Here is a 14438-nt window from a genome sequence, read left to right on the forward strand (position 1 = left end):
ATAAAATAACTTCCCAAATTTAAAATCAAAAATCATTAATTCCCTCAATTTTTTTAGGGTTTCATAATCTTCAGAAGTATCTAGAAGGTCATATGGGTATTTTCACTCAAACAACTATTCATCCATGGATCTCAAGCCAAATTAGTGCTAACTCACATATTGTATTGCTTCGGATGACAGTTTTTTTATTAAGGCGATAGTTGATCGAATCTGCGATGGATTTAGTTTTAAGGTGATTTGTACTTGTGTTAGAATTCTAATTTTCTTAGAATTTGTTTGTAAGTGTCGTTTGACTATCTTTTATTAATGAAATCACATGATCCCTAATTACAATAAAATTATCCCTCCATTAGTCGATCTACTCATCCACAAATCAGTAATTTACCTAATCGAATTCTACAAAATCTTCTTGTAAATCCATTTGTTTCACTCACATTAATTTGATGTGAATATAAATACATACACTAATAAATCTTCTTTAATAATTATAAATATCCTTCATATTCCTAGGAAAAACAAAAAAGAGAAGAAGTGATGATTTTTTTGTAAATAGCAACTAATAAAGAAAGGTAACAAAAGATTACAAGGCTGGGATTAGGGAGGAATGAAAGAGATAAAAATGTGGAGATTATAAAGAATGAAGGAGCTAATTAGTAAGACCCAAAGGACTGATAGCCATTCCACTCTAAACATAAGTTTTGTAACCAACTCAAATTTTGGATTTTTTAAACCAATTATTGCATCGTATATGATCACTAACTAGAATTTCCGCCTCATAATATTAATAATCGTGTTTTTTTTTTAATCTTTTTAAATTTTGTTGGTTAATTAAAGAATACATGTAGTTTTTAGGACTAGTTATGTTTTTTATACAATTCCCAAGCTGTTACAAATTACTCGTCTTCAAGGTAGTTCATAGTGAAACTTAACTATTTTATTGACAGAAGATACGACTGTAACACACTAATTAGAGATGCCAAAATTTTAGGCGCAAGTGTTTTAACATTTGGGCTGTTTAGCATGTTGGCTAGGGTGTCAATTTGGATGATTGGTGAGGTCGGGTCAGGTCAATATTTAAAGTTGGGTCGTGCTAAATTATTAATGCTAGCATTAATAAGTTGAATTGTAGATCAAAGAGCATACATCTATCTGTAAGTTCTAGCTAGAAGTGACTTATTAATGCTTATATACTACGTTGTATATTCTGTTGAATAATGTGTGTAAACTTCTCTTCTTCAGGGGTTTTCACCATTGGGATCTACAATTTCTGAAGAGGATAAGAATAAAAGGCTTCTAGCCAATCCTACACTGAATAAGCTTGCACATGAACTAGCCAGGTCTCCGGCGCAAGTAGCTCTTCGTTGGGGGCTTCAGATGGGGCATAGTGTATTGCCAAAAACCTCCAATGAATCAAGGCTCAAGGAAAATATGGATGTTTTCAGTTGGTCCATACCAGAAGATTTGCTCTGTAAATTTTCTGAAATTAAGCAGGAAAGTACAGTTTGTAATATATAGTTTCTACTTGGTCATGCTGCATTTAAAATTATTACAGAATTATAGATTCTTGATGCATGTTTACGCGAAAATGGAATGGTTATGCTCTTGAGTTGGTTGAATTGGGAAACTGATGAATACACTTGCATATTTTCTGATTTTCTACTACTAGTATTATCATGGTTTTTTTCATGCGTTTCTTTTTTCTAACACCTAGTTTTTTTTTCACTCGAATTCAGGAAAAAATGGAGAAAGCTGTGTATTTGGTGCATGAGGCATCTGCTGGGTACAAAACTCTTGAAGAACTATGGGATGAACAAGTCTGAAATTCTAAATATGAACTAGGCAGACTATGATGCAGATACTTTGTGCCTTATATTGTGTCAGATTTTGAGAGCTCCTCTTTTATATTATTTCTAACTAATAGATGGTTGCCTAAAAATTTCTGTCTTGTTAATTATCGAAGCGAATAAATAAATTCTCAAAATTTAGTAGACATGATTTGGATTTTTAAAGAGTAACTGAAGTGGAACATAATGCTCAACAATCTTCAAAATCAGGCCCTTCTGAACAAACAGTAATTTTTGGCATGGGAAAGCATCTCCATGAAGTTGGAAGTAGCTTAATTCAACTGATAATTACTGAATTGAATCAGATTCCATCAAAAATGCAGAATAAGAAGCTAACATTAGAAGGAAACAGTACAATGATGCGAATCAAATCTCACATAGTATTAGAAATCAGTCATACAAACATGTGCACACCATATCGCAAACCTCGATGATAAAACTCAGGTTGGTGAAAAGTGAAAACAATAATGAGATTATAATGTACATATAAAAAATTAAATATACCCTTCTATATATTTCACAAACCAAACTCACACTCCATTAAATGATCTAGTAAGCCTAAGTGTAAAGGTACAAGGTTTAATGCAAACGGAAAGCTTCTTGAGCCTTGATTTCGGCTACACCAAAGATCCATTCTTCTTGCATCAGTGCATACGACTCCTTGCAGCACCTTTTCACCTTTGCCATTTCCTCTCTGTGAGAATGAAAGGAATTATCCAGTTAATTAAATCAAGTTCTCTTTCTATGTCACAAAGAACTACATAGCAAAGAACAAGGGACTAGAGTAAAAACTAGCTAGCTATATGCAAAAAAGAAGTCTGATAAGGAAAAGAAAAGTGGTGTACATGCAATGCGGAAAATAATTATAAACATAGGATCAGCTAAATCTTAACATTGGATATACAATAGATCAATTTAATTAGAAGTCATTCCTCCTAAGATGGCCAACATCAGCAAGGTGTTGTTGAAGCTTTAATTAAGATTATTGACCCGTGTTTTTTAATTTTAGGAATAGTTCACATCATTCGTTCCTTAGTAAGGTAAAAAGCATTTGAAGTTCCACTGATACTCTGGAATCAGAAAGAGGGGATTGCTGCAATTCTTCAAAAAATTTAACTTCACATCAAGAAACAATACGTTCTGCCAAGGTTAAAGAGCAGGAAAGCAAACATTAACGGGAATTTAGTTTATACCCTTTATTAGAAGTCTAAACATTATCCTACTTTTCACTTTGCCTCCTCTTTACTAATTTCAGTATATTAAGGACAAAGCATCATACATAAAGAGGTCCCATTAGGCCAGAAAGGTTGAGGGTTCATCACAATGTGTTAGACTTAGACATGAATGTTATCTACATTGGATATTAACAGGATCAATGGATCATAAGCATATTTTATAATCTTTAAAAAGCTAGTCTCTGGATGGACAAGAATCCAATTTAATCTCATCACCTAAAAGGATTTAGAAATTACCGTTAGAATGGGAACCATTAGCTTTTGCACTCTGTGGTGCTGATCGGTTAATATGAGGAGACCCTTGCCTGCCAGTTGCAGGTAGTGAATGCCTTTTCTTAGAGTAATCCATTTTATCATGGACATCTGGGCTTGATCTAGGGGAAGAACTAGCCTTGGCTCTGGCAGATTCTGTAGCTTGCATATAGCTCGGCAGACGACTACTACTATCTCTGGCCTCCTGATCTGCAATGTCAGATTTTGTTGAACCAAAAGAATTTCTTCTCTTTGCACTTTTGTGATCCTTGGGCAAATTCTCAGTACTACTTCTTGCACCCGAGTCCACATTTGTGTTTAATGGAGACTTTTTTTCTGCAGATGGGGGATTACGTTTTTTGTTGGATCCATGTCTTTCAATCTTGTTCCTTTTACCTTTTACTGAGGCTTGGCTGGAAGGTGTTCCCTGAGATTCTGAGACTGTCTTATGGCTTTGAGGTGAAGCTTCAGGTGACAATTTGTATGTTTGACGATCTGTTGCAGGTTCATGCTCTATGTGCACACTACATCCATTTTCTTGATGATTCTGCTTCACAGTTGAGGAGTCTGTGTTGGTCTCAGAACTCACAGGTGCAATATCAGACTGCACATCAGATTCCTTTGTCTCGAGTATTTGATCCACCTGTGGGCTAGCCTCAACGGCTACTGGATCAACTAATACACCATTGCTCCCATTAACTTCTCCCTGCTCAGTCAAAGTAGAAGGTACATCAGTCACACAATTACTGAGCATGGCATCATCTTGCTTCTCTCCGCCAGGCAGACAAGATGTCTCCTCCAATAACTGGACTTCTGGCAAAGCTTCTGCATTCTCCATATCTGATCTATCAGGTGAGTCAAGAGTGGAAGAAATTGAGAGTTCAGTTCCACATTCAGATCTAGCAACATGAATCCGAGGATCCAAAGTTGCAGAAGCCTCAACATCACTAGATTTATTACGTTTCTTGACACCTTCAGGGGAAGGAGCTAAGTTGACATAGGGTTCAGATTCAACATCTTGATCAGACAAAACATTTAATTTTTCTGAGTTTCCAGATGAAGTCAATTCTTCAAACTTTGAGTGAGCAGCAATGAACGCAGGATTACTTGACTTCCTTGATCCATATACAAACTTCTTTCCCTCATCATTCAGCTCTGAAGTTGCTGAACGCTTCATAGATAGTTTAGGTTGTTGGATCTCAGTGGCTAGTGTGGCAGGTATATCATCAAGATTAGGCTCTTCTTTTGTGTGTGTGATTTCTAATGCACTGGACTCGATCTCAGCAGAAGCCACATCCTCATAAAGTGTGTCTTGCTTTTGCAGATGAGATTGCTCTATCATGAAGTCTGTTGACAAAGGACAACCTGAGCAGGTATCACCAATCGTAACATCATCAGCAACATCTTCAGTTTCAACCGATTCTTCCCTATCCCTCATACTGAAACTTGAATCTAACGAGTCACAAAAGACCGGTGGCGAAGACTTATCATCTGCTTGCAAAGCACTTTTCTGAACCTCGTTCAAATTGTCTGGTTCCTCACTAGGTTCTAATTTTTCAGCAGCTTCAGATGTTGAGACGTCCATCCATCTCTCCAACCAACTCCAGGCTGAATTAGGCTTCATAGGATCACATCTAATATTTAGAGATTTGGGCTTTGAGGTTGACTCCAACAACTAAACAATAACAACAATTGACCCCAATTAGACAAAAAAATTGTTTCAAGTTTCAATGTCAGAAACAAAGGGTGGCCCAAGTTGCCAAAAAAAAAACACCGCTTACCTGACGGGTAAAACTATTTTGGAGCAGCTTCACAATGGAAAATTGAGCATCATTTGGTTTAGTTTTCTGGCCCTGAAAGTGAAATATGTTAGAACAGACACTTTAATCCTACTGTAAAAGTGGTTAAAGATACTTTATTTAATTTAATAGTGTTCATGTATTTAACAAAAAAATAGATAAGGATACACTGCCTATGATGCAAAAAGGGTAGTATACTCAGCAAACACAGCACTGCAATAGAAGTTACTTCGTATGAATGAAAGCTTGGACATACAAATAATATTATATGAAAGGAAAATAATGGCTTCACATCAGCATAAGCTGCAACGACATTGTTATGCTTGATTTATTGAGCTCAAAATGTTTAAATACAACAGGATTCTCTATTCCACAAGGTAAAGGATAACAGATGCCAAATAAATACCAAACATTACACTCCAACAAAATTCTTCAGTCATCATTCATCAGCATGTCATAGGACAACATCACGCATATAATATTGGACAGCAGACAAAATTGAGCCCAAAACCAAATGGGTATAATAAACATACAGCGCTAACTATGTTCTTCCACATGTCTTACATAAATTAACAAAAAAAAATATTGTACTTTGCAAGCAGCCAAGCACTAGTCACATGCTGATAACTAGGCCAATAAATCCCTCAAAAGCTTATGTTTTGTCACCATTTATTTATATACGAAGCACAATCTTATACATCGAAATATATAACCATAAAGGGATAACAGTGGGTATGCAGTAAACAGTAGAATAGTGCATTACCAATGACTTTGAACTGCGACCGCGAACATAGGATTGAACCTTGACGATTGCTTTGATGCAATGTAGAGTTTCAACAGCATTTCTCCGCACCAAATGTCCGCGAATAACAGCTTGAAGTTTAACAGCACTCTTTAACTGGACAAAAGTTCTTCGAGCCTGACAAATAAAAATTTGAAAAGATCATCAAAATATGTTGGTCTGGAAAATCAACCCATAAAATATCTGCATGAGCAATAAATAATTACCAGGAACCCTCTCACAGCTGTTTGAATAATAATAGCCACAGGTTCATCCATAATTAAACTGCCATCACGAGCAGTTTCTGAAATCGTCTCTGACTCAGACAATTTAGGTTCTTCAGACTTAATGCTTGAATCTTTTGTTTCAGAAGATTCACTAGTTATACTTGATTCATCGGATGTATCATTGCTATCATTTTCTGAAACATCAACAACCTCAACCACTTTGTATTCAGCTGAAGTTTCCTTGTTATCATGTTCTGAGCCAACAGCAGCATCAGCCATTTCAGATTCAGCTGATGTTTCCTTGCTATCATATTCTGAAACAACAGCAGCATCAGCCATTTTGGATTCAGCTGATGTTTCCTTGCTATCATATTCTGAAACAACAGCAGCATCAGCCATATTGGATTCAGCTGACGTTTCCTTGCTATTATATTCTGAAACAACAGCTGCATCAGCCATTTTGGATTCACCTGATGTTTCCTTGCTATCAAATTCTGAAACAACAGCATCAGCCACCTTGTATTCGGCAGATGTTTTATTGCTAACACTTTGGAAAGCATCCTGATCCTGAATAACTTTTGATTCTTCCCGTGTTGAAACATTATCTGGAGTGACCACTACCAGTGATGTTTTCAATTCATTATCATTTTCTGAAGCAACAACTGCTTTACTTATTTCATCAACTGGTCTTGGCAATTGTGGCTTCTCATCAGCACTAGTAGGCTTAACTGGAGCTTGAAAATTTATACTACCAACTTGTGGGGTTTCTTTTTCGGGTAAAGTGATAGTTTCCGAATTGACATTGTTTCCTAGCACCCGATGTCTCCCAGATCTTTTCCTGAAACTCCATCCGCGTTTATCATTTGGTGTCTTTGCCTGTAAGTTCAGGTCCCAATATATAAGACAATGTACAGAAGCAACAATATAGCAACCAACAACCACAAAATTAGCAATGAGAAAACAAAATTAAAATGAGACTTCAAAAGGACACAACATTCAAGAAGGTAATATTCCCCTTATTATATATTGTGCCATGTCAAAACTACATTGTAGAATGTAAGGTTATATAAGAAAAGGAAACATCCAGAGGAATAAAAGCCTACATTATCCCCTTCCTGTTTGGTATCTTAGCACCATCTAGAGAACGCTTATTCTGTTCTAGTTTGGTACAAGTTAAAACTTTTATATTGATTTTTCTTACTCATATCTGAATTCAATGTGCACACTCTTTTAATGATCATTACCGTAATCATTCTAAGACTATAACACTGTCTATCATGAATCTCATTGTCAACTTATATCCAATTCATTGAATGAGATTCATCTCCAAAAAAATCCATAGAGCATGCCTTGCCTTAGAGGATATCAAAGTAATTTCCCCAGGGAGTTATGCAAGCATGCAACATTTCATAAATCCTTAATTCAACAGTTCATAAATCCTATATGCAGCTGATCATAAAGTTACACAAACACAGAAAATTCTCGTTCAATGACATTTTTAAGAAAAATAAAAGCCATTAATCACGTCTTGCAGATAATCAAAGGAGACTGTTCTCTACCTATTCCCAAAGGGGGCTAAATTCCACGCTAAAAAAACTGCTGTGCAAGCAAGACACAGAATTATTGTCCAACTTTTAAGGAGAGACTGACAGCTTATACTTTGAAAGAGTAATAGGTTACCATTCTAGTTAAGTCCATGGTGGTGTTTGGTAAAGAGTAGATAGGAAAAGAGTAAATTCAACCCCAAATAGTAGATTTGCCTAGTCAATCTAGTATTTGGTATTGTTTGGTAAAAAGAAGAATGGCGGGGTATCTACTTTTTTTAATATGCAAATAAGGGGATCTTATTGTAGAGTGAACATGCTTTAAAATTAATATACCTCCTTGCCAAAAAGAAGAAAAAAAAAAAAAAAAAAAAAAAAAAAAAAAAAAAAAAAAAAAAAAACCTCTAATACGGTCTGCTAATTCAATTAGTTATGTGATATCTGCTGTAATTGCCTAACGAGGCATATCAATTTTTCTGCCCCTGCTAATAAAACAATGCTAAAATCTCTTAGGTCCAAGACAGAAAGATGGAACCACTTGTTAGTCAATCTATGAAAGGATTAGAAATAAAAAATCTCAGGAAGCACTACTTTATTTACTTTTCATGTTTGGTACAGCATCTCTTTCACAAGGAATTATTCACCCAAAATGATCAATAAAAAAAAAATTTAAACAAAAAAATAAAAACAAATAAAATAAATAAAATAAAAATAAAACCACTAGACAAAGGAGAACTCAAATTCATTCGAATCAAAACACCAGCGCTAAACACTTTATGACACTCCCGCATTGCAAATTATCTTCATTAGAAAGATGCGGGACAATATAGATTTTTAACAAACTCCCGAGAAGTAATTAATCGAGTTTTATGTCAAAATCTTATAGCGTTGAGACTTGAGATGAGATAAAATGAACGAAAAATCAAGCAAACAATGGACTATCATTGCTAACTGTGAGGAATGGACAACCATAACGAATGAGGGGACAATGTCACAAGTATTGAGCTACATATTGCAAATACGATGGTCCCACTATATGCATTTCCTCTTCGATCTTATCTTTGATTGCTTTTTATGAAATCGCACCAGGAGCTAATGTCCCTAGATGCTCTAATTCGAAACACAAATTCTCCAGCACTCATCACGGAGTTACACTTACACCAACAACACTCTATACTGTCCTTACCAATCAACCAATTGCGAATATCAAGCAAACAAAACAACCAACATGACATCGAACTTATACATCACGTTTTAAAGAAAAAATTATTCAGATCCAAAAACAGCAATTGTTTTCTTTCACTTAATAACATAAAAGGGTATCAAAATCAATGAGCTTCAAAGTTCAAACTTCCCAAAATAGATTTTTTTTTTTTTTTTTTTTGACTCAATAATTGCCCAAAATCATGTTCAACTCACTGATTTTCTTTTTTTGAATCTGAAGTTCTAAACTATGTGATCAGATCTTACACCAACACAACTAAATCAGAACTAATAGCATTACTCACCGTTTATTTTTTTAAATATAAAAATCAATTACCTTGAATATATTAATATAGAGATTAATTAATTAAACTAAACACTGGTTAAATTAAACTCCTGATTTATTCAGCTTTTAACACTGATCGCTCCAAATTACTAATCAACTAAAAACCAAAAAAAAATACTAATCTTCTTTCAAAAAAAAATAACAGCCAATGCAGATTCAAACTCTGACAAACCATACCAAAAAAAAAAAACTGCATATTATTAAATTAAATATAATTTTTGGAGTTATGCAAAGCTTGAAAACAAATTATAAAAAAAATAAATACAGAAAAAATACCTCAGAAGAAGAATGAACATCATCATTCTCGGCTGCATCGCCACCACAAACAATGATCTTCAAACAAGAAGACGAAGATGACTTCCCCATTTTTCTCTCTTTTAATTATTTAAGTCGAGATAAGTTTCGAGTCGAGTGGAGTAGAACGGAAATGAACCGAGAAAGTAGTGGTAGTAGTACTATAGCAACATAGCATTAGGAATCTAAAAAAGAGGTGAAATGGGAATTGGTTATTATTGGGAATTGGAATTGAAGGGAAACATACAAGGAATCAATAATAATCAAGGATTGAGTTGAGTGAGACTAATGCTACAGTCGGGAGAAACACTATTAAAGCACCTGTTATTAGATTACAACACGGATCTCAACGTTTCTCCTTAAATCTAGCTTTCTTTTTTATCTTTCGATTCCGGGTTTTTTTTTTTTTCTTCTCTTTTTTCTATTCACTGACCAGTCTCTTTTACCTTTTTCTTTTTTTAATTATACAAATACTCTGTATTTATCGCCTTTGTTTTCAAAAGATTTGTCCATTTTTTTATGATCCTTTTTTAAACTACGTAGTTTTGGACTACATATCTCAGACTATGGATCTAGTCTTTTTAGCTTATTTTAAGTTTAGTTCAGTTCATCTCTAATAAATTCAATAATAAGTTTAATTCAGTTCAGTTCTTGATTTCCTTTTTTCATAAAATATTCAGTTTAATTCAGCTTTAATAAGTTTAGTTCAGTTTATTTTAGCTCAATTCAGTCAATCAGAACAGGCCCTATGTCCACGAATTAGGGTATTTGGGTAGGTAACTACTGAACTAGGAATTCTTTTACCCTCCACTTCATTTCTAAGCATCCGGTCCCCAAATATTGGATTAAAAAAACCGTGAAAGTTGAGTCTAGTCAAGGTCTACCATGCAGAAAAGAAATTACAAAGAAATTCCCTCTATTCCTAAATAAATTAATAATTAACAAATATATGAAACTAAAATCAAAGATTTCATTAAAAGAAAACATATTACTCGTACTTTATAAATTAGGAAGTTACTCTAATAGTGTTATAGGAAATAACTTTTTTTTTTTGAAACAATGTTATAGGAATTACTTAAACAGATTACGTACTTAGTAATATAGGGTTACCTTGGGCTTACTCTACGTTGTACCTTTTTTTTTTTTTTGAGGAAATATTGTACGTTCATAGTAGTGCGTTGTACTTAGTATTGTACCTAGGAGCATTTTTGTAGAGGTGATCAAAAAATCAGGCCGAGTCGGGCCTTAGCACAATACCTCATGTCTAAATCCTCAAAAAAAAAAGTAGCGGACTTGTCGAACTAAAGTGCGCTTTCGGGCTTTTTTCGGACTGAGTTAGGACTTTTAACTAAAACTGCGTTTTAGGCTTGCGTAAACCCATCCTATTTTCAGGCCAAATCGGGCCGGACTAGTAGGCCGGGCCAAGGTTGATCATTCTACATTTTTGTTTAAAATTACTTCGTTTTTTAATTAGTGTAGATAAGTTTGGGGATTTATTTACTCGTAATTGGTAGCTACAGTGATAAACCGTTACGATACGGTCTACAAAACAGGAGAGAGAATATAAAAAGAGAAAGAAAGGTGTCAGATATCTTGTGCTCACTACCTTTTTTATTTGGTGGTACCAGTAACAGGTGAGGCTATAAATGACTAGAATACCGTAGTGTAACAGTACTAATACAACTCTAACTCTGTTTTCATTATTACGCATGCATCAAACGGTTACCTATCTTACCATTTCATACCTCAAGTTAATTAAGGCTTCAATTAGGATTTGTTCTATCTTTTTTTTTTTTAAGAAGGATTTGTTCTCTTTTAATTAAGGCTAGCTCCTTAAAGTTTCGAATAGAGGCAGGAATATATTATATATTCTACGAGTATCAGTTTTGAGTAGTTTTATTTTTTTAATTATTACAGGAAAGATAAATTTAATGGGTTTAGAATGTAGATATGAGTTTACAAGTTCATCAGATTTGTTAATAAGATAATTTTTATTAAATTTAGATAAGATCGAATTGAAGGAAATGTATCCTCGCTTTAGTGCAATTACTAAGTATAATTATGGATCGTATTATGGAGATAGTAATTCGTTTATTTGGGTCGTTTATATGCCTTGTTAGAGAATGCTATAGATAGAACTTTGGGTTAGTGAGTAACAAACCCGAAGCCCACCTAAACGGATCTTACAAGGTCACACATTAGGTTTGGATCAATAAAAAAACCCGAAGCCCAAAGTGGGCCTTAGGGTGACCGGCCAAGAAAGGAAAGGGGAGAGGAAAACCCTAACCTAATTAATGATAATGTGATTATATTAATTAGAGGTTTGAGAAAATAAATGATACAGTATTCAGTTTTCTGAAAACAACGTAACTATTTCCTCTCCATATTTTCTCTCTAAACCGATTCTCTACTCCAAGAAAGGTGTAAGATTTTCCCGTCCAACTAGCATTGGTGGAGTGTTGATTCAAGCCGGTGGACCGAATAGAGGAGTCGCACTTGAGGCTCTTTATCTCCCCTAGAGAAGAAGATTGCTAAGATGATTCACGCTACAAAGGTTAATTCTAAACTATTATGCGATCCTTTATTTGTATATGCATGAGATCCTGTTTAGGTGCATGCGTATGAATGAGATTCATGAAATTCCGCTTAGAGTACCTAATACCCTACACGAATAAATTCTAAAAACATGTGAGTTGAATACAAATGAAGTTGGTAAAAAAAACGAAATTAAAGACTAATAAGTTCAAATAAATTAACCTAAGTTCAAGAAAATGCGTTTAAATAAATTCTTATGAAAGTTAAAATTAAAAGTAAATTTGTGTCAAAAAACAATTACAAGTAATTTTCTTTTCTTTTTTTTATTAACAAGGATTACAAGTAAAATAAGGGCATGATCACATTTACTTAATTTCAGTTCAGTTAAGTTCATTTAAGCTCCAATTAGTTCAGTTTAGTTCAGTTCATTTCAGCTCCAATCAGTTCAGTTCAGCTCCTAATTTCTTTCTCTCATAAAATATTCATTTCAGCTCAATTCAGTTCAGTTCAGCTCTAATCAGTTCAGTTGATTTCAATTCAGCTCCAATCAGTTCAGTTTAATTCTGTAATACCCCAATTTTTTTTTGAGTATAGTATTATTTTAGCCAACAATTTTGCTAGTATAAAATTTTAAGTTTATAATTTATATATTAATTATCTTTTCTTTTCGGATTTATTATGATAAAAATAAATGAATAAATAAATAAATAAAACTGATTATGGATAATTTATAGAAACTGGTTTGAAAACTAATAAAAAAGAATTTTGAAACTTTGTTTACTGAGATTATGTAACAAACTCAAGATAAGTTTGACCCTTGTGAAATTTCTAGAGTCAAAGCTAAAAAAACTCAAATTATATAAACCCCCTTAACCTCAAATTTCAATACCGTACTTACACTCCCAAAGAACACTCATCATCTCTTTCAATCTTTTCTTAAACGGAGGCTACTAAGTGAACGCTTTGGAGGTTAATTACACTGAATTTTACGGACGATCAAGGTAATTTTCAATGTCCATCATCTTTAGAATCCCGTTAGGAATTTGTTTTGAAATATTGTGTGCCAACTACGTGCTTATATAATTATATGAGATGAATGTATTATCGTACGAAATTATATAACTATATAATATAATAGTCTTCTATTTTGTGTACTAGTATATGTATTTTCGAAAATCTGAATATTTGATATCGTATGAGTTTTTAAAGTAAATAAATCTTGGGAATTGGATGACTGATTATATGTGATTGATGGTCTCTATCGTATGAATTGGATGACTGATTAAAGTAAATAAATCTTGGGAATTGGATGACTATGGTCTAATAATACTGAATTGAAGTATTGTTACTTGGGATTAAATTGATTTGTGCAATACTTGTGTGCAATATGATCGGATAATGTAATCTAATAAAATGTACAGTGAAATTTAATTTAAGAAGGGAAATGAAGCCCGAAAGGGTGAAGAACAGGTTGCCCACAAAATTAAATTTTTCCTTTTAAATAAGTATATAGAATAATATTAATATACTACGTATATTGATTGGTGAAAAATCTGATAATCACTCTAGTGAAGGGAGTTTTCACAGTTTAAGTACAAGAATAAACAATCTCAAAAAGTAAAAATTAAATTAAATTAAAAAGAATAGCTGTAATATTTAACTATATTTCGTTAAAGGTAAATTTTTGGGTAGAACGGACTCACGGTGAGTCCACCGTCTTCATTCTTTAGTTCTCCTTCTTTCCCTTTCTCTCCCCTCAATTATCTGATCCACTCCTCTGCTCTCCTCTCTCTCTCTCCTCCCCTTTCTCTGGCGACCTCTCCCTCGATATTCACACTCTTCCCAATTTCCATCACCTCCATCATCAAAGCCCCGAAATTTCTGAAATTGACCCCATTAAAGGTGCTCTTCTCATTGTTACTCTCTTTAATTAATCGAAGTTTCTGTTTTTTTTTAAACTTTGCCTAACTCTTCAGCTCTTCAATGGCTGTCTCCTCCTCAAACGTTTAAGAAATTGTTGCCTTCTGTTGTTACGTCCGCCGTGTTCCTATTGCTGATGAAAATAATGAAATCATTGCTTGTTCTTATTGTTATGAATTTCTTGTTTGCTACAGTAATAAGGAGAGTTCTCTTCTTAAAGCATAAAGCTATTGATATTAAAATTTAAATGTCAAACATTAAACTTTTAATGTTTGCACGATAGTAAACTTTTAAGGTTTGATATTAGAATAATATTATCATATATTAGAATATTATTGTCAGATTTTAAAATATTAGTGTCATGTATAAGAATATTATTGTCGGGTATAAATATATTAGTGTCATGTATTAAAATATTATTGTCAGGTATAAGTATATAAGTGTCATGTATTAGAATA

At 33.7% G+C, this 14438-nt stretch overlaps 1 protein-coding gene and 1 pseudogene across 1 annotated transcript; one reads left to right on the forward strand and one right to left on the reverse strand.

Annotated features, from left to right (window-relative positions):
- The first annotated feature begins 637 nt into the window (after positions 1-637).
- Positions 638-1820, forward strand: LOC145613974 (aldo-keto reductase family 4 member C8 pseudogene; annotated as a pseudogene).
- Positions 1821-2201: 381 nt separating this feature from the next.
- On the reverse strand, positions 2202-9786 carry LOC145614129 (protein IQ-DOMAIN 32-like). Its single transcript, XM_081669129.1, has 6 exons — positions 9508-9786; positions 6139-7014; positions 5894-6049; positions 5113-5184; positions 3317-5006; positions 2202-2538 (listed from the first exon to the last, which is right to left on the reverse strand). The coding sequence occupies exons 1-6, from the start codon at positions 9595-9597 to the stop codon at positions 2519-2521; spliced, it is 2904 nt and encodes a 967-aa protein (XP_081525255.1). The 5' UTR covers positions 9598-9786; the 3' UTR covers positions 2202-2518.
- Between the last annotated feature and the right edge of the window lie 4652 nt (positions 9787-14438).

Source organism: Chenopodium album, chromosome 25, assembly GCF_948465745.1.
Source record: "Chenopodium album chromosome 25, dcCheAlbu1.1, whole genome shotgun sequence".
Classification (NCBI taxonomy): domain Eukaryota; kingdom Viridiplantae; phylum Streptophyta; class Magnoliopsida; order Caryophyllales; family Amaranthaceae; genus Chenopodium; species Chenopodium album.